At 37.8% G+C, this 23,889-nt stretch overlaps 1 protein-coding gene across 6 annotated transcripts in view; it reads left to right on the plus strand.

Moving 5' to 3' along the window:
- NOX4 (NADPH oxidase 4) overlaps nt 1–23,889 on the plus strand; it is a 200,480-nt gene that overhangs the window by 57,417 nt on the left and 119,174 nt on the right. For 4 of the 6 annotated variants that reach the window (XM_019628309.1, XM_019628307.1, XM_019628305.1 and 1 more), the window contains 2 exons: nt 15,188–15,298; nt 17,050–17,134. In XM_019628309.1, the coding sequence (XP_019483854.1) occupies nt 15,257–15,298; nt 17,050–17,134 (127 nt within the window). In that variant the 5' untranslated portion in view covers nt 15,188–15,256. Of the gene's footprint in view, nt 1–14,282; nt 14,302–15,187; nt 15,299–17,049; nt 17,135–23,889 lie in introns of those variants that run through there. The other 2 variants (XM_019628306.1, XM_019628308.1) reach the window with 2 other exon arrangements.

The raw sequence follows: 23,889 nt of genomic DNA on the forward strand, positions 1-23,889 counted from the left end.
TTGGGGAATTGGGGAATGGGAACAGCGCTGGGGAATTGGGGGAAGGGGAACAGACAAGTTGCTGTCATTTTGTTCTTCAGTCTAGTTGTGGAGGGCGTTGCTTCACTGGCCCAAGTTGGCACCATCATTGCGCTCTTCCCGGGCGAGGCAGATCAGTCGCTGGCTTCTGGACAGCTGCTCACAGCAGCTGCTAGCCACTCACGCTGGCTGCTGGCTACACACGGTAGCCCATGGCAACCCACTGCCACAGGGGCTGCAGCCTACTCCAACACCAGCGACTCACGGCAGCCCAGCTCCAGGTTGAGCTGTTGTTCAGCATCTTAGCTGTAGAGGGCAGTGTCACTGCCCCTCATATGAGGGATCCGAACCAGGGCCATCTGGAGTCCCAAGCCAGCTTCTTAACCAACACGCCACTCGGCCAGCCAAGGTTAGTTTATTTTTAATGGTTATATAGTATCACATAATGTGTACCATGATTTGTTTTACTTTTCTCTACTGTTGGCCATTTTAGTCCTATTCTTCTTTGTTTTTGTATCACAGACCACACTGCAGTGAGTATTCTTGTAGAAATTTACATGTACACTTGGATAAGTGCTTCTCTATGTTGTTCTATTTTTTAAAGAAGGGCCACAATGTGATAGTTTGGTCTAATTCAATGTTAGTATTTTAAGAAAAAAATAAATTTGATTTACATTTTCTATAATATATCATCTTACGTTTGGTTTATTGTATTGTTCTACCAGCAGATGGACAAATGTGGCCAACTGTATGTTGACCAATTAAATTCTGTGAAGAGTTTGTCAGGAGAGTCTAATACTTAAATACAGTATCCACCATCTGTGGTTTTGCTTTCCATGGTTTCAGTTACTTGTGGTCAACCGAGGTCTGAAAATATTAAATGGAAAATTCCAGAAATAAACAATTCATAAGTTTTTAATTTTATGTCTTTCTGAGTAGTATGATGACATTTATGTCCTGTTTTGTCCTGCCCTGTTTATGCTCCCTGCCTGTTAGGCACTTTATAGTTCTCTAGGTTGTCAGATCAATCGACTGTCATGTTATCAGAGTGCTTGTGTTCAAGTAACCCTTATTTTACTTAATAATGCCATATTCACATAACTTTTATTACAGTATGTTGTTATAATTGTTCTATTTTATTATTAGCTATTATTGTTCATCTCTTACTATGTCTATTTTATAAATTAAACTTTATCATAGGTATGTGCATTAAGTTGTTCCTCTGTATCCATGGGAGTGTGGTTCTGGGACCACCGAGGATACCAATATCTACAGATGGTCAAGTCCCTTAGCCCTTCATCTCTGCAGATGCAGAACCCACAGATAAAGAGGGCTAACTGTACAGGGTAGAACATAGTATGGGGCGGCCAGTTAGCTCAGTTGGTTAGAGCGTAGTGCTCATGGCACCGAGGTTGCCAGTTCGATCCCTGCATGGGCCACTGAGTTGCGCCCTCCACAACTAGATTGAAACAACTACTTGACTGGAGCTGATAGGTCCTAGAAAAACACACTGTTCCCCAATAAAAATAAAAAAAAGAAAAGAAAAGAAGAAAGAAAACATAGTATACATAGGGTTCGGTGCTATCTGCTGTTTCAGGCATACACTGGGGGTCTTGGAACTTATCTCCCATGGATAATGGGGGACTACTGTATGTGTGTATCAAGAAGTTCAGGCAGTCTGTATGAAATGATCTATTCATTTGGTTCATCTTTACTGAATACTCTGTTAGGCATTTTTATGCATCAAGAGTTCTTTCTCTTGAATCAGTAGGTTCTTGGAGGCAATATTATTATTGGGTTTTTTTTCCAAAGAAAGACTCAAAGAAAGTCAATTTGGTTTAAAGTTGATAGTTATGGTTAAAAGACATGCTGAGTTAGCTGAGATTGCTAGTAATTTGATGACAAAGATAGAATTTGAAGCCAATTTTATAGATTCAAAGAAGAAGAGTTATTAACAAGTAAGATTGAGTTCAGGAGGTGTCAAATAGGTATGTTTAAGTAGGGTATGTTTGACAGACATGAGAGAAAAATCTTAATATTGAATATATTCAATATATGAGTTTTAATATATGTTTAAAATTCTAACCAAACAAGGCGGGTACAATCACTATGAGTATTGTTTCCTTTCAAAATTATTCCATGTAGTCAGGCCACTAGTATATCTGTTTTTTCTTATAAATTTTAGGAGAAAGGTTGAGAAATTAAAAATAGACTAAAGATGAGCAAGAATGATGCAGTGTTCTGGAATGTTTCTGATGAAGAGTAGCTGAAAGGTGACTAAATGCTCAGTGATTGTGGTCAGATGTGCTGGGCCTGTGATGTAAGAGACACAAGGCCTGTCTCAGCTTTCTTGACAACTGTGCTCTGCAAAATCCGTTTCACTCCTTGGTGCCTTTCTGTGGGCATGGATCACTTCTGTAGGAGAAGGGAATGTCACAGTGACATGAAATCAAATGCCCTATAACTCTTCAGACCTTTGTTGTTTTGCCTTAGAAAGGAGTAAAGCATCAGGGATGGGCATGACTATCCACAGGAATTTCACAGGTAAATAATAATAAAAAAAATCTATTTTAATGTTAGTCAGCTAGAGAGGTCAAACCATTTTCACTTGATATATTTTTTACTTTTTAGAGTAGCTCTCTGAGGAAAGTGGAGGGAGTTTTTATTATAGTTTTGTTAAATTTTTCAATTCTAGGTTTGAGAGTCAAGTGACCTTGATAGAGGTCACAGTGTTAGCTGTGATAAAAATTTAATACCTTTTAATCTGGTTAACTGTTCACTAGACAGCATTTCCTTTAGAAACTCATGAATGTGTCCATATGTATTCTGATTTCCATTTAGGTTCAACTTTCACTCTTCCAGACAGACACGTAGTCTAGAAGTGAATCTTTTCTGCTCTCTGGGCTTTCGGCACAGGAAAGACAAGGTAGACAAAATCAGGACCGAAATATCACCTTACAATCTTGCTTTCTTCTTCTTTCTCTGTAATAGCTATATTTTCTTCTGACTCATTATCAACTTCTAAAGGAAGACCGCATTTCTGAGATTGGAAGAAAGTTCATTTCTAGAAAGGGTACAATGACATAGAAAAGGAAAGATTTGAATTAAGCATAAGGAAATACGGATATTCCCAGGATGAACACTATACTTTTTTGGAGATCCCTTTAGTTATATGGAAAAGAAAAATTTCCTAGCTTCTTTCTTTAGAATGGATAGCTTCTTTTAGAGATGGTGTTAAAAAAATTTGAAAAGGAATCTATAGATGAGAAAAGAGGTCAACTTGAGTCAAAAATTTCATCATAGTTAAGAGTCTCCAGGGCAGTTAGTTGACAAAAACCAGCTAAGATCATTTGGAATGAATTATAGTTTCTTATGTCATGAAGGGACTTTCATGAGCTTTTGGATATACCCCAAGAGCACTGAATTGGTTATTTATTTGGGGATTTTTTTTAAAGAAATAATTACTCCAGTTATTATAAACTGCTTTCTGGTTGCTCATGACATGTTATTAATTATTGCTTTTATATGAAACCTTATCAAAATAGTTAGGTAATCCCCTTTTGAAGGTTCCCTTCATTGAAATATCATTTTTTAAAATTCTTAAGTACAATCTTGCTCCCATGGAATATCCTTCATATTCTAGAACAGCGGTTCTCAACCTGTGGGTCGCGACCCCTTTGGGGGTTGAACGACCCTTTCACAGGGGTCGCCTAAGACCATTGGAAAACAAAAAGATATTTACATTATGATTCATAACAGTAGCAAAATTACAGTTATAGAGTAGCAACGAAAATAATTTTATGGTTGNCCATTGGAAAACAAAAAGATATTTACATTATGATTCATAACAGTAGCAAAATTACAGTTATAGAGTAGCAACGAAAATAATTTTATGGTTGGGGGTTGCCACAACATGAGGAACTGTATTAAGGGGTTGCAGCTGTCTAGATTATAATACTATATATATTAAATATAATGCTTTATATGATATTATATTGATTTATATTATATTGTATTATATTATATACTGTATATAATATTATATTAATATTACAAACTAAACATTTAAATTGGATCATAGGTTTGATTTATGGTTATATAGGAAAATAAATTCTTCTGATTTTCTGCCATTGACCCTTTTGGTTACTGTTAAGACAATAAAAGAAGCCTATAATTGTGCCTTGGGAAATTAGATAGACTACTTTATGGGGGTTGTCTCTCTTCTTTTTTAAAGATCTTATTGGGGAATTGGGGAGGGGAACAGTGTTTGGGAGTTGGGGAAGGGGCGCAGCCAAGTTGTCCTTCAATCTTAGTTGTGTAGGGTGCAGCTAGCTCAGCTCCAAGTCCAGTCGCACTGCTCAGCTCAAGGTGCTGTGTTCAATTAGTTGTGGGTGGGCATAGCCACCATCCCATGTGGAAGTTGAACCAGTAGCCTCATTGTCAAGAGCACACGCTCTATCCACTGAGCCATCCCGATGGCAGCTCAGCTCAAGGTGCTGAATTCAGTCTTAGTTGTGTGTGGGCATAGTCCACCATCTTGAACAGGCAACCTTGTTGTTAGGAGCACGTGCTCTCACCAGCTGAGTCATCCTGCCTCCTGTTGGCAGCTCAGTAACAGCTCAGCTCGGGCGCAGTGTCACTGGCCCAGGTGGGAATCGAACCGGTGACCCTCTTACTCAGAGTTCGCACTCTTGAGCAAGCTCTTAACCAACTGAGCCACTCGGCCGGCCCTATGGGGGGTTGTCTCATTTTGTTCAAGTATCTGTCTCATGACTACTTTCTTTGGCTTTCATTGCAAAAAGCATATTTTCCTCAAGGTGTATTTTTTTTGAAATAATTTTCTATATTAATGGTCATGAACTTTTGAGATTCTCCAAAGGTAAGAGACAGTTTGGGCTTTGCCAGTTTCCGGTGCTGCCATGTGCTAGCTTTGTGGGGGTTGGGGGAGGGGAGAAAAGGAGATAAATAGGCAAGCCATTACAATATAACGGGCTAAATACTCAAAAGGAGGTATGATAAAAGGCAAGAAGGAAGCATTGAGAAAGATGCTCCAGATTTTTCAGAATATTTGAAACGGAAAAATTTGCAGGTGTAAATCAGGGTATCGGTAGGTATGTCAGCCTTAGCAAAGCCTGAGAAAATGTCTCTTGGGCTAAGACTTGAAGAATAATAGTTTGTCTGGTAGTTAGCATGGAGGTTGGAAAAAGGGGAATGCCATCACAAATAGAAGGAATGGTTGCAGCATGAGCTATGGATAGGAAAGTACTGTATTTCCCCATGTATAAGAAGCACCTTAATTTTGGGTCCCGAAATTTGAAAAAAATGTATTACATAAAGTTACTGAACTTGTTTTATTCATCATAAAATTCATACAACTCCTCATCACTTTCGGGAAATGCAAGTAAAAAAGTCTACAACCACTGTATGAGACGCACCCAGTTTTTAGACCCCAAATTTTTCGAAAAAGGGTGCGTCTTATCTTCTACATGGGGAAATATGGTAAGTACACAGTAAAAACTTGGAGTAGCTAACCTGAGTCAATCATCCAGGAGCTGAACTGAGCCATATAACATAAAAGTATTGCTGAGTGGCCTAGTGGTATTATCGGTATAGCTTATTTATAGACTTCTAATATTGAATTAAAAAGAAGGGGGCCTATCGAGTGGCTCGGTTGGTTAAGAGCTCACTCAAGAGTTTGAGCTCTGAGCAACAGCAGTTTGATGCATAGCCCGAGCTGAGCTGCCAACAGGTAGCAGGGTGGCTCAGCTTAAAAAAAAAAAAAAAAAAGTTAAACTAGATGACCTATTCAGTCTCATGAAAGAACCACAGTGGCCCTGAGGGTTTTCTTCAAATTGGGTGTTAGAGCTCCCTAAAATAAATCCCAGTCTCTAGAATGGTGAGTGTTGGGCAAGTGGCAGCAGAGTTGCTATCCTAGGCAATATGGCATGATGGGAAGAGCTGGTCCTGAGTCCTTTTTTTTTTTTTTTTAAGTTAAGCCATCCTGCCACCTGTTGGCAGCTCAGCGGCATCTTAGCTCGGGCCAGGAATCGAACCCGTGACTCTGTTGCTCAGAGCTTGCACTCTTGAGTGAGTTCTTAACCAACTGAGCCAGTCGGCCGGCCCTGGTCCTGAGTTCTGATCCTAGATCTGAACTAGATAGGTCTCTAGATAGTAATCACTTTTGGTTTTCATTCTTTTTCCCTTAATTTCCAAAATGAGGGCACTGAAGGATCATCTCATAGGCTCATTCATTCATTCATCTACCATATATTTATTGAACACCAAGTTATATAGAGCTTGCTTTGAATTCTTTAGATAGAGTTGAGTGGAATAAAGCTCAGCTCCCATAGATACAACTATAACATCATCCTATAGACCTGAGGAATGAAAGAGTGATTTGCAGGAAGCCATACCATAAGAGTATTTAAATTTTGAAACTAGGTTTGTAGATGGCCAGGGATCAGGATGATGATAATAGCTTCTGTTGATTTTTTACTACATGCCAGGCACTGCACTAAGTACTATATATGCTAATTTAATACAATAACCTTTTGGGGTAGATGTATTATCTTTTTTTGTTTGTTTGTTTTGTTTTTTTTTCATTTTATAGATGAGGAAGATGACAGTGAAGGTAAGAAAATTACCTAAGGCCACACAGCTAGTAAAGGTGCTTCAAACTCAGGTTTCGTTGACTTCAAAGTATATTCTAAAACAGTGATTGCTAAGCCTGATTGTACCTCTGGAGGGCCCCACTCTAGATCACAGGAATTAGAATTTCAGGAAGTACAGCAGAGATATGTTTCTTTTTAAATAGTCCATCAAGTGATTTCAATGTGCAGTCAGATTAGGGAAATCTTGTGTACAGTGTTATACAAAATGACAGGAAAACTGGTTGGATGAATGTACAAGCAACTGAAAGTATGAAAGTATTATGATCTGGAAAGAACACTAGACAAGTTGTCTGAATTTGCATCTCTGTTCTTGGGAGTAAAGTGTTGTCAGAGAAATGACAGAGAACAAAGAGGGAGCCCTCGGTCTAGTTCTTGTTTCTTTACAAATTAGCAGTATAAGTGGAGGCAAAAAGAGGCTGGACTAATGACTTGTAAGGCCTCATGAAGAAGCTACAGTTCTATGATTATAAAGCATGTAAGAATTAGGTGTTGTGTAGGCTTCATTTGGTTTGATTAAAAATATTTCCTTGGGGGAAAAAAGTCTAAAACGTTGATCTTGATGAGTACAAATTTATATAATTTTAGACAAACACAAAGCACTAAAACAGAATATTAAAAAAAAAACTTTTAATAAACTTCTAATTTTTATTTTTACTTTTTCCTGGAAGTGACTAATTGTTGATGCACCAAGAGGTTGCTAGAAAATCGACCAAGTATTATAGCTTACTATTAATACTTCTCTGGCCTTTGCAAATACCTTTGAACAACAGTTTTATATAGATATTTACATGTAAAATGTCATATTATATTTCCCCAAAATTTTTGAAAAAATTTCCAGTTGAATGGAAAATGTTTATTTGAAAGTTAATTTACCATGAATAGTAGTTTGCAAGTCCTCTCTAGAGTAAACTATTTCAACAGAATTTTGTTTTACATTTTAATAGCTTTTTCAAGAACTTGGATAAAGATGTAGAAAATGTGAATGTAAGATTTTCAGCTAAGGCAAATTAAGAAGGAAAAATTATCAGAATATAAGATTCATACTCAATATAACATAATGGGCTAAAGCCAATAAATTCTTGCATTTATGTACCTGCTCTCATACCTCCACTTTTTTTCCATTATAGGATAGAGGGGTCCTTGCTTAATAGCAATTTATGTGAGAAAATCTATGTTATAAACTCAAGATGAGCATTATGTAACATAGTTGCTCCACAGTGTAATGCAGACTTAGAATTAGCAAATCATGTCTGAGTGAGATCATGTCTCAGTCCTGCTCTGTATAGTTTATGTCAAGTATGTGGTGAATTCTGGTGAATTGGAAAAGGTAATGAAGATGATAAGGGAGTCTTAAAATTATATAAAAAATTGTATAGGCAACTAATTGTGTTTAGCATGAAGAAAACAAGATTGGGCTAGGGAATCATCCCACTTTTATCTTCAGTGTTTGAATGTCTATTTTAGGAATATCTTGAGTAGCCTCCTAGGTGGGTATTATAGAGACAGAGATTTCATCTAAGTGTAAGGAAACAAAACAGAAGCTTTTGACAATGGAACAAACGGCTGTCAGGATTGTCATAGAAGTGGGTGTGACAGCTGGCTGGATGATGGGATGTGGCTTAGGCTGTTTTAGTTCTCCAATTTTAGAAGTATTGTTTTAGTGAATTATTTAGCAAAATAAGTTTACTGAGATGTAAAATATTTAGTCAAAACTGAATCCCTTTTTTATGTAAGACTTAGATATAATTGCCATAAAATGCAGTCCTTGTCTCAAACAAAATTTTACTTTTGTGATGATTAACTACATAATGTAATATAATTGCCAAAATTACTTCCTTCTAATTTATTATCCACACTTCATCCAGAGTAATCATTACCTAATACTAATCTCTTCATACCACCTCCCCGCTTAAAATACAATCATTCTGCATCGATTTTAGGATAAAGGTACATTTTTAAAATATTGTTTTAATTTTTCAATTACAGTTGACATATAATATTATGTTAGTTTCAGGTGTACAACATAGTGATTAGACATTTGTGTAACTTATGATAAATCTAGTACCCATCTGACACCATACATAGTTATTACAATATTATTGATTATATAACTTATGCTATACTTTATATCCCCATGACTGGTTTGTAACTACCAATCTGTAATTCTTAATCCCTTCCCTTTTTCACTCACCCCCAACCCCCATCCCATCTGGCAACCCTCAAAAGGTTCTCTGTATCTATGAGTTTGTTTCTGTTTTGTTTATTCATTTATTTTGTTCTTTAGATTCCACATATAAGTGAATCACGGCATTTGTCTTTCTCTGACTTACTCCACTCAGCATAATACCCTCTAGGTCCATTCATGTTGTTGCAGATGGCAAGATTTTATTAATTTAATGACTGAGTAATATTCCGTTGTCTATATGTACCACTTTATTCGTTCATCCAATCAGGGGCATCCAGGTTGCCTCCATATCTTGGCTATTGTAAATAATGCTGCAATGAACATGTTGGTGCACATGTCCCTTCAAAGTAGCAATTTGAATTTCATCAGATACATACCGAGAATTGGGATTACTGGGTCCTTCTTTGTCTCCTGTTATAGCCTTTGTTTTAAAGTCTATTTTGTCTGGTATAATATTGTTACTCCAGCTTTTTTTTTTCCATTTCCATTTTCATGAAATATCTTTTTCCACTTCTTCTTTACTTTCAGTCTGCGTATGTCTGAAAATACATACTGAACTGAGTCTCTGGTAGGCAGCAAATATAAGGGTCTTGTTTTCTTATCCATTTAGCCACTCTATGTGTTTTGATTGGAGCCTTTAATCCATTTACATTTAAAGAAATTGTTGCTAGATATGTAGTTATTGCCATTTTATTCCTACTTTTGATCTTTTTTTTTTTCTTCTTAAATAAGTCCCTTTAATATTTCTTGTATTACAGGTTTGGGGTGATGAACTCCTTTAGCTTTTTCTTGTCTGGGAAGCTCTTTATCTCTTCTTCAATTCTAAATGATAGCTTTGCTGGGTAGAGTAATCTTGTATGTAGGTCCTTGCTTTCCATCACTTTGAATATTTCATGCCAGTCCCTTCTGGCCTGCCAAGTTTCTGTGCAGAAAACAGGTGATGATCTTACGGGAGCTCCCTTATAGGTAACTAACTTCTTTTCTCTTGCTGCGTTTAAGATTCGTTATTTGTCTTTAACCTTTGGCATTTTAATTCTATGTCTTGGTGTGGACCTCTTTGGATTCATCTTGTTTGGGACTCTCTGCACTTCCTGGGCTTGAATATCCATTTGTGAATATTGTGCTGTGAATATTGGTATGTTTGATGTTGTTCCAGAGGCACCTTAAGCTCTCCTCAGTTTTTAAGTTTTTTTTTTCTTTTTGCTGTTCTGATTGGATGTTTTCTGCTACCTTATCTTCCAAATTGCTGAGTTGAACCTCTGCTTCATTAAATCTACTGTTGATTCCCTCTAATGTATTTTTTATTTCAGTTATTGTATTCTTCATTTCTGATTGGTTTATTTTTTATGTTTCCTATCTTATTCTTGAAGTTCTCACTGAGATCTTTATCTGCATCTTATAGATTGCTTATCTCCACTTTATTTAGTTCTCTTTCTGGAGCTTTGTTTTGTTCTTTTATTTGGGACATGTTTCATTGTCTCCACATTTTGGCTGCCTTCCTGTGTTTGTTTCTATTTATTAGGTAGGGCTGCTATGCCTCCCGGGATCAGTAGAGTAGCCTTATATAGTAGGTGTGCTGTGGGGTCCAGTGTCTCAGTACGCCTGGTCACCAGAGCCAGGTACTTAAGGCGTGTGCTTTGTGTGGGTTATATGCCCTCCTGCTCACTTGAGCCTTGGTTACTGTTTGCATGTCAATGGGAGGGATTGAACCAGGGCTGACTGGTTTTGAGGACTGGCTGTGACTACAGTGGAGGAGCTGTTGTGCAGAGGTTGAAGCTACCGAGCAGGATTTGCTTTATCAGGACTCTGGTGCCTATCCAGTCTTCCCTTTGGATGTGCTGTCCATGTAGGCAGCCATGTGGTACTCTGGCTGGTTCCGAAGCCAGCCACCAGGCCTCCTGGGAGGACCTCTACTTCACGCCAAGTTCAGCCATTTCCTCTGCCTTGCCCAGGGCCACCTGGAATGAACCACAGAGCAATCCAAAGATGACTGCCACCCATGCTAGGCTTGGAGGTGCCTGGGAGAAGCCAGTCCTCAAACCAAGGCCAGATGCTGCTTGTTTGGATTTTGTGAATGTTTGAGAGATTTTAGGAAAGTCTGCAACATGAGCTAAGACAGGCCATTTGTATGTAAAAGCCACTGGAAATGGCTTGGGTGGGCCCACAAGTTGGGTAGGGCAGGGTCCCAGGGAATCACCAGGGCAGGGCAAATTCACCAGGTTGACAGAGACTCAGATATGGTGCCTGCCTGCGTCTGTATTCTGGAAGAGGGGAGGGCTCAACAAAGGTACAATGGCTTCTGCCAGTATTTTTTGTCTAAGAGAAAGCTTCCCCTCCAGCCCTGGTCCTGAAGCCATACAATACAGTTCCTCCCATATGTCCCTGGTGCCTTTCAAGCTGCTGCCCCAGCACTGGAGCTCAGAATGAGTGAGTCCATCAGTGAGTAAGTCCGTGTGCAGGCCCTTTAAGTGGCAATCCAGCAGCTCTCTGTCTCACTCAAGCACAATCTCTGCTGGTTTTCACATCCAGGAGTTGGGGGAATTCTCTTTCCAGCTCTGGGATCTTGGGCTGGGGAGCCTAGTGTGGGGCTGGGAACCTTTGCTCCTCCAGGGAGACTTCTGCACTGATATATCCCTCCCAATTTTTAATTGCCATACAGCGGTGTGGGATCAGCCCGTTTGCATCTCTGCCTCTTCTATCAGTTTCTATATGGCTTCTTTAGTAGGTCCTTAGTTGTAGGACTCCTGTTCAGCTAGACTTCAGGCAATTCTCAATAATAGTTCTGTCATTTTGTTGTAATTTTGATGTGGTTGTTAGAGGATGCAAACACAGCATTTACCTACTGTGCCATCTTGACTGGAAATCCTAAAAGTTTGTATTCTTAACATGGCCTACAAAGTCCAGCAAGGTCTACCCCTATTTTTATATTGTATCACCCTTCATTTCCCATCCAGCCACATTGGTCTACTATTAATTTCTCATATATACACCATGCTCCGATTTGCTACATACCAGTTCTCATGCTGGTTTTTTCCTGCATAGATGCCCTTCTCATTCCTAGGTGATTTCTACTCTCTTACCCTCCAGTTCTCAGCTCACTTTTTCACTTACTCAAGGAAGTCTTCCTGGTTTTCCTATTTAGATCTCATGACCTGTTATGCATGCTCATACTCTATATTTTTCATTCACAACATTGATCTCTTTTATATTTGATTATGTAATTATTTAATTTAATATCTGTTTCCCCTACTAAAATATAAGCATCCTAAGGCAAAAGATAGTTCATGTTTTAAGCTCATTATTGAGCTCCTGGTGCCTTGCAGTATGTGCATGTCACAATAAACAAGTGTTGAATGAATAAAAAATGTAAGTGGAACACTTAGAAGAGAAGATTTAGAGAGAGGATGGGATACAATGGCCCTGAGGCGATAAGTTAATTTTATACAGTGTTTGCATGTTTTAGACTGGTTTTCACAAAAGTCCTCTAAGAGCTAAGAATACTACAATTATAAATTTTACATATAAAGACATTCCTCTCAGCTTTATAGATAAGGACCGTTAACTAGCTCAAGACTAATAGTTAATAAGTGGCAGATTTAAGATTAAAAACCATGATTTTGAGATTTTAGGAGAATAACCACCAAGTTGATATATCTAGATGTTATATTCCTTTACAACTTGCTTTAAATGGCACCTTTTCTTATAATTTTCTATAGGACAGAAATAATCCTCTCTGTACTATAGGACTGACTGTCTTAGTTTGGGACTGCTATAGCAAAATACCACATACTGGGTGGTTTAAACAACAGACATTTATTTTACGTGTTCTGGAAGCTGGGAAGTCCAAGATAAAGGTACCAGCAGATTTGGTATCTGGTGAGGGCCCTTTTCCTGGTTTGAAGATGGCCACCGGGGTGCTGTGTCCTCACATGGAGAAGAGGGAGAGCTCTGGTCTCCCTCTCCTCCTGATAAGGACATTAATCTCATCATGGGCTCTATCCTCATGATCTTGTCTAAACCTAATCAAGTCCCAAAGTTTCTCCCTCAGAATACCTTGCATAATGTTTCAACATATGAATTTGGGGGGTGGAGGAGCACACAAATATTCTATCTATAGCAAGGACTAAGCTGTGTTTTATTTATACCTACTTATCTAAAATGTATTTATAGTTTTTAAAAATTACATATGGAATTCTCAGTTAATTATGTTTTAGAGACCTTCACAGGTAGGATTTGAAATGTGAAAGTAACACTGCCATCTAGTGCCAACTAACCTGAACGATATTCGAAAATTGGACCAGCAGGTTAAGCTCCCTAGGAAGGGTAAAACAAGTTATTCACACAGAAGGGTCAGGAGCATAACTTAGGGCAGTCGTTTCTTTTTAGTGAACATTTGAGGCAGCTGATTTTTATGAAGGTCATGAATGAATAATGACTAAATAAGGCAAATGCTTGTCTGTACAACATTACCCATGTAGTAAGATTGTGCCACATGAGTAGGATCCGTCTCCATTTCCCCCACTCTCTCCGCTGCTTCTGAATGAGGGAATTTGTACTCTGATACCCTAATAAAAAGTTTTCATCTTAGTTTAAAGTACTAAGTATATTCAGCAATGAGCATATATAAGGAAAGGACTACTTGGTAAAATTTTTGGTTACACTTTGCAGCCTCATAAGGAAGAAGTGGAATGCCAAAATAAACTTCGTTGATCCCAAAGGGACACTTAAAGCCACTTTGTATTAAATTACTCTGTGATTTAATGTAAACACAACAAGAAAACACTTGCAGAGGTGCAAAAAATGGTTAGAAAATAAAGAAATATAAGAACTTTTTTTAAAGCATTGAACCACAAAGGAAATTTGGATAATTTATTTGTATCCTTTAAGTCCTAAATTTAGTAGGATAGATTTCAATTCATGTAATTTAAATGAAGTATTGTCCTGGTACATTAAAATTACAGATAAAAATATCTAAAATCACTCGAGCTAAAATGTTCTTATCATATGCAGATATCAGATCAAAAGAGATACCAATTATTTTATTTCTCTGGATGCCTAAGCAACAAAAACCTGTCACTTTCCAATGGTAATAGTTTTTCTGATTGAGGTGAGAAAGTTATATTTAATATATTTTTAAAATATAGTACAGAGAGGATTATTTCTATTTGTCCAGTTACTGGTATATTCAAAGAACTGTCTCCATACAGTATTCTGACGTGTGGTGTAGAAATAGCTTAACCAGAAATATTAATTACTTTTTGTACAAGTCAATGAAAATTATTGCTTTCCTGACACTATTTATTACCGTGCCTCCCCTTCAGGAACCCCTTTCATATGCTGATAATAAACACTGTGTAACAGAGTTGCTATTTGGTCAAGACTTGAGTTGGAAATCTTAGGAGCATGAACCATTTCAAGATAAGAGAAGTATCTGACTTGTATCTATTTCTTAGCCGATATCTTTAAAATAGTAGTCTTATGTTTATTTCAGGACAAGTGTACAGACATGACCCCATCTCTTGTTTTCATGTGGTAAACTAGTCATATGAAGACTGCACAGTATCAGACAATAGCAGATGACAACCTAACAAGAGTTGGAATATAATTAGTTGTCAAAGAGTATTACATCAATACTGAAGGGGGCTGATTCTTTGAAAAATATGTTGTGCAATGTAGTTATGACTAGATTTGTTTGAGGCACAGCTGATCTGGGCTCTCTCCTAGTTTTGGGTCAGGGGCGAACCTTAGAGGAGTTGTGCTTAAGACGAGACCCGAAAGATGGGTAGACTTAGTAAGGTGAAGAGCTTAAAGGCAGGTGGTGGTGTGTGGAAGAGGGTTGTGTGGAGGCTTGGAGTATTCTAGAGAGAGAATGTCAACTGTAAATAAATAAATAAAAAATAAAAACAGAGCAAACACCAGTGAAAAAGCTTTGTTTGAAATTCTTGGTTCCTGACCCATGAACAGTGGATTCCACACTGCACCAGTGTGGAAGCGCAGAGCATACCGCCGCTCTCTTGGGCTCTTGATACCCAGATCAGCATGGTGGAGCGGAACAAGAAACTGACTTCGTGCTGGAAGAATGCACTCTAACACTAGTAGAAAGGAGAGATGACTATGTTTTACAGCAGTGCAGAGCAGAAGACCAGTGTTTCTTTGGGGGTTTTGGTGAGAGGAAAGTGGAGGGTTATTCAAGACTCTTGAAGAAGTTGACATTTGCCATGAACCTTAGAGAAGGAGCAGGGTAAGGTCTGAAGCATGTTTGTAGTTGACATTTGTCCTTGACTGTGTTTTGACTCTTGCCTTATTTGTTCAGCTAGGATTGTGCCTAAGCAGAGCCTCCGCATCTGTTCTGAACCTCAACTGCAGCCTTATCCTTTTACCCATGTGCCGGACAATCCTGGCTTACCTTCGAGGATCCCAGAAGGTAAGAAAAAAAAAATCCTAGTCACAGATTGCAGCATAAAAATCAACTGTATCCGTGGCATGTTGATCCTACTTAGTTTTCATGGCCTGACTTTCTGTGAGAGTGATTGTTTCAAAGATGCCAGTAAAGACTATGTCACCTCTCAAGATAATCAGTGAGCTATTTTAGGTAACAACAAGAGATAAGGGCAGAGATTAATAGGAAAAGATTTTAATAGTGGTATCAGGCCTTGTGCTAAGCACTTCACATGCATAACTTGAATCCTCACAATGATTTTGCGATTGGGTGTTGCAGATAAGGAACCTGAGGCATAGAGAGTTTAAGTAGCTTGAGGAAGATAGGAGACTAGTGAATGGCAGATCTAAGACCGATACCAGTTCTGAGCTCTTTTCACTATGCCATGTCTCACTGAGCTCCTGGTTTTTTTTATTTAGTTAAATGCGGGCAAGTAAACTCAAGCCCTGTGGCCTTTGAGCAATACATAGAATGACTGCCGGTGTTGGTGGCAATTTATATTTTCTTAAAACACAGACCTATTTTGAGACATGTAATAGGCTCAGAAAAAGATGTCTTGATTAAATAGTACTATCATGTGTTGTAAAATTAAGGATTTAAGAAAACAAAAGCACTTTGAAAATTAAAACTCCACTGAAATTCTTTTGTCTTCAGTTCTGTGTGTGTGTGTGTGTGTGTCTGTGTGTGTGTGTGTGTTTATTCCTTTCTTCATTAAGATAATAAGGCACTGCTGGATAGATACTAATATTTTAAAAGGTGTTGTCAGCATGAGGTCACTTTGATATTTTATGAAGTTTATGAGTAGATTTACTACAGTAAAACTTCTCAACCTTTTCATGCAATTATATTTGAAAACTCTTTACTTTCAATGCGGTAATGTGTGGAAATAACTTTTTCTCTTGGTTGCCTACCATTGTAAAATGCTAGGTTTTGATCCCTGTGGCTGGCCACTGGCTTGACATGAAGGAAGAGAAGATAAAAGGCAGGAAATGAAAAGTGCCCACCTAAGTCTTTCAGTGTTTAATAAGTCTTAAAGAATTGGCCTCAGTGTATAACAGGTATTGAAAAGATGCGTGACACATTATTTTTCTATAAGATCAAGCAGGCATTTGAAAACATACATGAAATTGTTTCATTTTAAACAAAATAATCTTATTTTTTATTACAAAAGGAAATCATCTATATAGTGAAATTCAAAAATTCCAGAAATTTGCAAAGTGATCAGTTAAGGTTTCCCCTAATATTACTCTGCCAGAGCAGCTGCTGATTACGATTTGGGGGTAAAAGCCTGCAGATATGTTAAGATATAATGCCGTTAATTTTAAACAATATAGGATCATAGTGCAGTTTATGTTTTATAACTTTTTTTTTTTTTTTAGCTGAGCCATCCTGCCACCTGTTGGCAGCTCAGCTCAGGCCGGGACTTGAACCGCTGTTGCTCAGAGTTCACACTTTTGAGCGAGCTCTTAACCAACTGAGCCACTCGTCCGGCCCTATAACTTTTTTATCTAGCAATATATCTTGTACATCTTTCCATGTCAGTAAACCTTTTCACGTTCTCTTTAATGGTTTGAGTGTTCCACTAACTAGATACAATTCATCTCACCATGTTTAATTGAGAGGCCTCTGCCATATTTCTAAAACTTTGATATTACAAATAATGCTATAGTGAAAAACTTTGTACACGTGTTTTCATTTGCTGCATCATTTTTATCACATTAAATGATTTTGTTTAGGTTCCAAGCAGGAGAACCAGAAGACTGTTGGATAAAAGCAGAACATTCCATATAACCTGTGGTGTTACTATCTGTATTTTCTCAGGTAAGAAAACCAAAAGATGTTAAATGTTGTGTTAGAACAACATACTTGATGAATGGGATTTATATTGTTCTATAAATTATTTACTACACCAACTTGTGATTTTCTTATTATGTAGCTTAATTTTCTCTTTTTTGTGTTTAAAGAAAGTTGCTATTAGCACTACAGAAAATTGGTGTGTCTGATACATTATGTACATGCATTTTTTTTACATTATAATGTACAAAGGATGGGCCACAAATTGTAGTGATCGTTTCCTAAAAGTAAATGATTTTATTTAGAAAGATTGGAGGAAGCAGACTTAAAGATTTTAAGCTTTAATAGTAATGATATGAGGGATTTTCTATCAAGATGTCAGAGTAGGTAAACACTGGACTTACCATCTCTCACAACCACATCAAAATTGCAACTAAACTACAGAACTATCATCATTAAAAATTGCCTGAAGTCTAGCTGAACCTACAACTAAGGACATACAGAAGAAGCCACCTCGAGACTGATTGGAGGGGCAGAAATGTGTAATGGGCTGGTCCTAGATCCATATGTGACCGTTAAAAATAGGGAGGGGTATCTCAGCTGTGGCGGTTCCCCGCTGGAGGAGCGAGGGGTTCCAACCCCACACCAGGCTCCTCAGCCCAGGGTTTCAGTGCCAGAGAGAGAAGTCCCCGTAACTTCTGGTTGGGAAAACCAGCAGAGATTGTGGCTGAGTGAGACAGAGGGTGGCTTCAGTCCCAGGTGTTCCTCTTGAAGGGCCTGCAAACAGACTTACTCACTGGCGGACTCACTTACTCTGAGCTCTAGCACTTGGGAAGCATCTGGAAAAGCACCAGGGACATACAAGGAGGAACTGAGTTGTCTGGCTTTAGAGTGAGGGCTGGAAGGGCAATTTTCTTCTGGACGGAGGAGCTGGCAGAAGCCATTATTTCTTTGTTGAGTCCTCCCCCTTCAAGGTATGTAGATGCAGGCAGACTCCATATCTAAATCTCTAACAAACTGGCTAACAACATTTTTTCGTCCCACCCCACCCAACTTTTGGGCATACCCAACCTTTTTCCAGCACTTTCTCGTACAAACGTCTGCCTTGGCTCATACTACAGACTTTCCTAAAATTGCTAAAAGGTTCCATGAAACCCAAACAAGAAGCATCTGGCTTCAGTATGTTCTGTACCTCTGACTGAGCAGCCCTAAGCCTGACACTAGTAACAGCTGACCTGACCTTGGTTCATAGCTTGGCCTCATGAGGTACCTCCAAGCCCAGCGTGGACAGTGGCTATCTGCGGATTACTCTGTGGCTCATGCCAGGTAGCCCCAGGAGGGCATAGGCTGTGGCAGAATCTGGCCAATAGTGGGTCCCCTCCCAGGTGACCCTGGGGCTGGCAGGCCCAGTGGCCAGCTTTGGACCTAGCCAGAGCACTACCCAACTCCAAGAATGACACACTCAAAGGGCAGACTGGGCAGGCACCAGAGCCCCGCTAAAGCAAATCCTGCTCTGTAGGGTCAGCCCCTGTACCACAACTCCTCCACTGTAGTTATGGACAGTCCTCCAGCTAATGAGCCTGAGGGTAAATCCCTCCCATTGACATGCATATAGCAATGAAGGCTCGACTACAACAGGAGGACACATATAACCTGACTCTCATGACCAGGCAGACTGCACCACTGGGCCCCACAGGACACTTACTACATAAGGCCACTCTGCTAAGACTGGGAGGCATAGCAGCCTACCTAATACATAGAAACAAACACAAGGAGGCAGCCAAAATGCGGAGACAAAGAGACATGTCCCAAATAAAAGAACAGAACAAAGCTCCAGAAAAAGAGCTAAACAAATCAGAGACAAGCAATCTACCAGACACAAAGTTCAAAACACTGGTTATAAGGATGCTCAATAATCTCAAGGATAACTTCAATAAAGAGATAGAAAACAAAAATGAAGAGAGAAAACATAAGAAATAAACCAGTCAGAAATGAAGTATACAATAACTGAAATAAAAAATACATTAGAGGGAGTCAACAGTAGATTCAATGAAGCAGAAGTTCAAATCAGAATTTGGTAAATAAGGTAGGAGAAAACATCCAATCAGAAGAGCAAAAAGAAAAAATCTGAGAAAATGAGGAGAGTTTAAGGTGCGTCTGGGACAACATCAAACATACCAATAGTTGCATTATAGGGGTACCAGAAGAAGGGGTACACAGCAAGTAATTGAAAACCTATTTGAAGAAATAATGATGGAAAACTTCCCTCACCTGGCAAAGGAAATGGATATTCAAGCCCAGGAAGTGCAGAGTCCCAAACAAAATGAATCCAAAGAGGCCCACGCCAAGACACATCATAATTAAAATGCTAAAGCTTAAAGACAAAGAAAGAATCTTAAAAGCAGCAAAAGAAAAGCAGTTAGTTACCTACAAGGGATCTCCCCTAAGGTTCTCAGCTGATTTCTCCACAGAAACTTTATAGGCCCAAAAGGATTGGCATGAAATATTCAAAGTGATGAAAAGCAAGGACCTACAACCAAGATTACTCTACCCAGCAAGGCTATCATTTAGAATTGAAGAACAGATAAAGAACTTCCCAGACAATAAAAAGCTAAAGGGGTTCAACAACACCAAACCAGTATTACAAGGAATCTTAGTGGGACTACTTTAAAATGAAAAAGAAATAAAATAAATAATAAAGTGGCAATAACTACATATCTATCAGCCATTACTTTAAATGTAAATGGATTAAAGACTCCAATCAAAATACATAGGGTGTCTGATTGGATAAGAAAACAAGACCTATATATACATGGGCTGCCTATAAGAGGCTCACTTAAAGACTGAAATTAAAACGATGGAAAAAGATATTTCATGAAAAAAAAAAAAAAGGTGGGCTAGCAATACTTACACCAAACACAATAAACTTTAAGCCAAAGGCTATAACAAGAGACAAAGAAGGACCTAGTAATCTCACTTCTGGGTATTTATCTGAAGAAACCCAAAACGCTACTTCTAGGGCATATGTGTATCCATATATTCATTGTAGCATTATTTATAATAGTTAAGATGTGGAGGAATCCTGCATGTCCCTGAATATAGATGAATGGATAAAGAAGATGTGGTACAGATATACAATGGAGTCATAAAAAAGAATGAAATCTTGCCATCTGCAAAAACATGGATGGACCCAGACGGTATTGAGTTGATTGTAGTAAGTCAGACAGAGAGAGACTACTGTCACTTGATTTCACTTATAAGTAGAATCTAAGGAACACAATAAACAAACAAATGAAATAGAAATGAACTCAGAGAACATTTTCCTGGTTGCCAGATGAAAGGGGGATTGGGAATGGGTGAAAAAGGAGAAGGGATGAAAAAGTAAATTGGTTGTTACACAGTAGTTATAGAGATGTAGCGTATAGCATAAGGAATATAGTCAATAATATTTTAATAACTATGTATAATGTCAGATGGGTACTAGATTTATCAGGGTGATAGATGGGAAGGGGTTGGGGGACAGGGTGAAAAGTGAAGGGATTAAGAAATACAAATTGGTAGTTACAAAATAGTCATGGGGGTGTAAAGTAAAGCATAGGGAATATAATTAATAATATGTTAATAATTATGTACAATGTCAGATAGGTACTAGACTAGTCAGGGGAATTATATAAATGTCTAACCACTATGCTGTACACCTGAAATTAATATAAAATAACATTGAATGTCAACTGTAATTGAAAATTTTAAAAAGAGGGGAAAAAGCTAAAGAAGAATAAGAGGTTCAAATTTCCAGGTATAAAACAAATAAGTCTTGGGGATGTAATATACAGCATAGGGAATATAGTCAATAATATTGTGATAGTGTGATACAGTGTCAGGTGATTGCTGGACTTATGGTGATCACTTCTTTAGGTATATGAGTATTGAATAACTATGGTGTGCACTTGAAACTAATATAACATTGTATGTTAGCTATATTTTAATAAAAATCTTTAAAAATTAAAAATAATTAATGAGGTTATAAATTTTAAAAATGATATGAGTTTAAATGCATCAAAATTAAAATGTAAAATATACATTCATAGAATATGATTACCCAAAATTATATTTGATATATGTTTCTTTGATATTAGTACTTGGATAAAAGAGCAAATGTCAGAAATTTGTGGAAATTTATCCCACTCTATTTGAAGTTAAAATATAAAGTGAGACTTTGGGTTTTTAAGAGTCATTTTAAAATAAACTTTTATCTTTAGCATTTTTATGCTACTCTTCAAATTTTTGAAACAGAAAGTAATAAACATGTTGATTAAGTCCATGGAATTTGGAGATGGATTGTGTAGGATCTACCCTCAGTTGCCCCCGCCTTACTGTGTGACATAACCTTTCTGATCTTCAGTTTGTTGTTAACTCTAAAATGAACAGTAGCACCTACTGTCTTATTTTAAGACTAAAATAAGAAATGCATATGAAGTTCTGAGGATAGAATTAGTTATTATAATTTATAATTTCAGGGGTTAATTATCTCAGTGGTATAGCACCTGACATTTTCATCTGGTCATTATCGGATACGACATAGCTGTTTTGATATTAGGGACACTTGGTCTGGATATTTATGTATGACTATTTTGAATCAGGAGAGTTTTGATACATCTATTACCAAGAAATCTTTAAACTTTCAGCTTTTTAAAAATGCCAAGTATTGTTGAAACAGGCATCTTCACTGTTTTATCCCTAAACATCTTCCCATAGGTAGTTCCCATCTATGGAGATGAGAGATGGGGAGAGTCTCAGCGGTGGGATTAGAACTCCAATACAAGTCAAGGCTGGGGATGGAGTAAGAGTCTAGGGTGAAATGAGTACTAAGGGAGTGATAAGGGTTAGGGATGGAATAGAGCTAGGGAGGGTGAAAGGTCATAAATGGAGGAAGATTATAGAACGCTGCCACATTCATAACTTGTTATGTTCTAAACTGTACTTGTGTCCAAATATTCTGGTTCAATTGGAGAACAACCAAGTCACTAGATAGCGTAGAGTATTGCCGTGAATGAGCATGTGTTCCAGAGCTTTGTATTCTGCCACTTGCTAGTGGTTTGACCTTAGCTAAGTTATCTTTCTAACCTTAGTTTTCTTAGCTGTAAAATAAGGATGATTCTACCTACCTCATTGTTTTGTTGTGAGAATGAAATGAATATTCTTGTCAACTACCTGGTGTAGCTTTCTCCCTGCTGCCTGAAATTAGAAGCCCTGAATTCTTTTGACCAAAATGCCTGTCAAAGAAGGTGAAATATCCCTTAAAGATGTATCTCAGACAGCTTTTACCTAGGACTTTGGGGCAGGAGAATTCAGAAAGAACGGCAATTCCTTTAAGAATGCCTTTGCTTTTATGAGCCATAAAGCGTGTAGTTAACATATAAAGTATTCATTGAAAAAGGGGGATTTTTTTTTTTACTATATATTTCAGAAGTGGTAAAGCCATAGACACAGACAGTTTTGCTTAAATGACACTTTATACCTGAGCCATAGTCACATAGACACCCTTTTGTTTTATTCCTTTGGAACCTTGTTCTTGCTTGTTAGTTAATGCACCGTCGGCTCCCTCTTCACTTTTTATGAGACCCGTTTCCCTCCTCTAACTGGCAAAAGCTTATAAATCCTTTAAATAACTTTTCAGTTACTTAGCATTCTTGTCCTTCTTTCTCACTTTCATTTGTCTTTGTGAATAATTCAGAACTCTCAGCATACCCATATCTTACATGCTAGGTTGGAAGGTATAGAGTTTTCTCGTTTCCGGGTCAAGTCTTTGTGTGGATCACTACACTCCATAGGTTGCTGTAAGCTGTAATGGTTTACTAGGCAATTTCAGGTTACTTGGCTCATTAAGTCTTTTATTTCTGTTATAATTTTACAGAGAAATAAACTGAGGTGTTGGTAGGCAAGCAGTGCAATGGGTAAGAAACCAGGTTTTCCAACCAACTATCTCTTGTTCTTCCCAGTATATTATAATGTGCTGTTAATTCAAGCCTTACTTCACCCACAAAAAAAGGTTAGGAAGGGAGGAGGGTATTATAGTCCAATGCACAAGGTCATATGCTCCTTTCTTATCTAACCTCCTCAAGATATTTCATTTATTCTGTTTTTTAGATTCCTCATAAAAGTTAAACAGTTAAATCGTATAGTTCTTGTCTTTCTCTGTCTGCCTTATTTCACTTAGGATAAATTTCTTTTACCTTGGCCATGCCAAAATGAATTTGTCTTCCCTTCTTTAGTAATTTTCTACCACTTCTTTCTTTTGTATGAGCTCCTAGTCAGTTGAGCATTCTTGTTGTGACCTTGTAGATAGAGTATTAAATGGTGATTATTATTTTTCCTGACCTTTTATCCCATGAAGTGGTTACCAACACTTTTGCTATTGGGTTTAGGACAGGTTTGAATTTGTGGATAGTGAAAAATTTCAACTTGTTAAAAGCCTTTCAGTGGGCCTATATTTTAAATTGAGTAGCAGTGAGGTATACAAGATATATAAAGTTTGGAGATATGGGAGAGGTGAAAGGTATGGAATATCTAAAATATCTAGGAGCTGCTTAAATAAATAAATAAATAAATACATACATACATACATACCGCATTTCCCCATGTATAAGACGCTCCCATGTATAAGATGCACCTTAATTTTGGGGCCCGAAATTTGAAAAAAAATGTATTACATAAAGTTATTGAACTCAAGTTTTATTCATCATAAAATTCATACAACTCCTCATCACTGTTAAAACTCCCAA

The sequence above is a fragment of the Hipposideros armiger genome, unplaced genomic scaffold (genome assembly GCF_001890085.2).
Source record: "Hipposideros armiger isolate ML-2016 unplaced genomic scaffold, ASM189008v1 scaffold_780, whole genome shotgun sequence".
NCBI classification, from domain to species: Eukaryota; Metazoa; Chordata; class Mammalia; order Chiroptera; family Hipposideridae; genus Hipposideros; species Hipposideros armiger.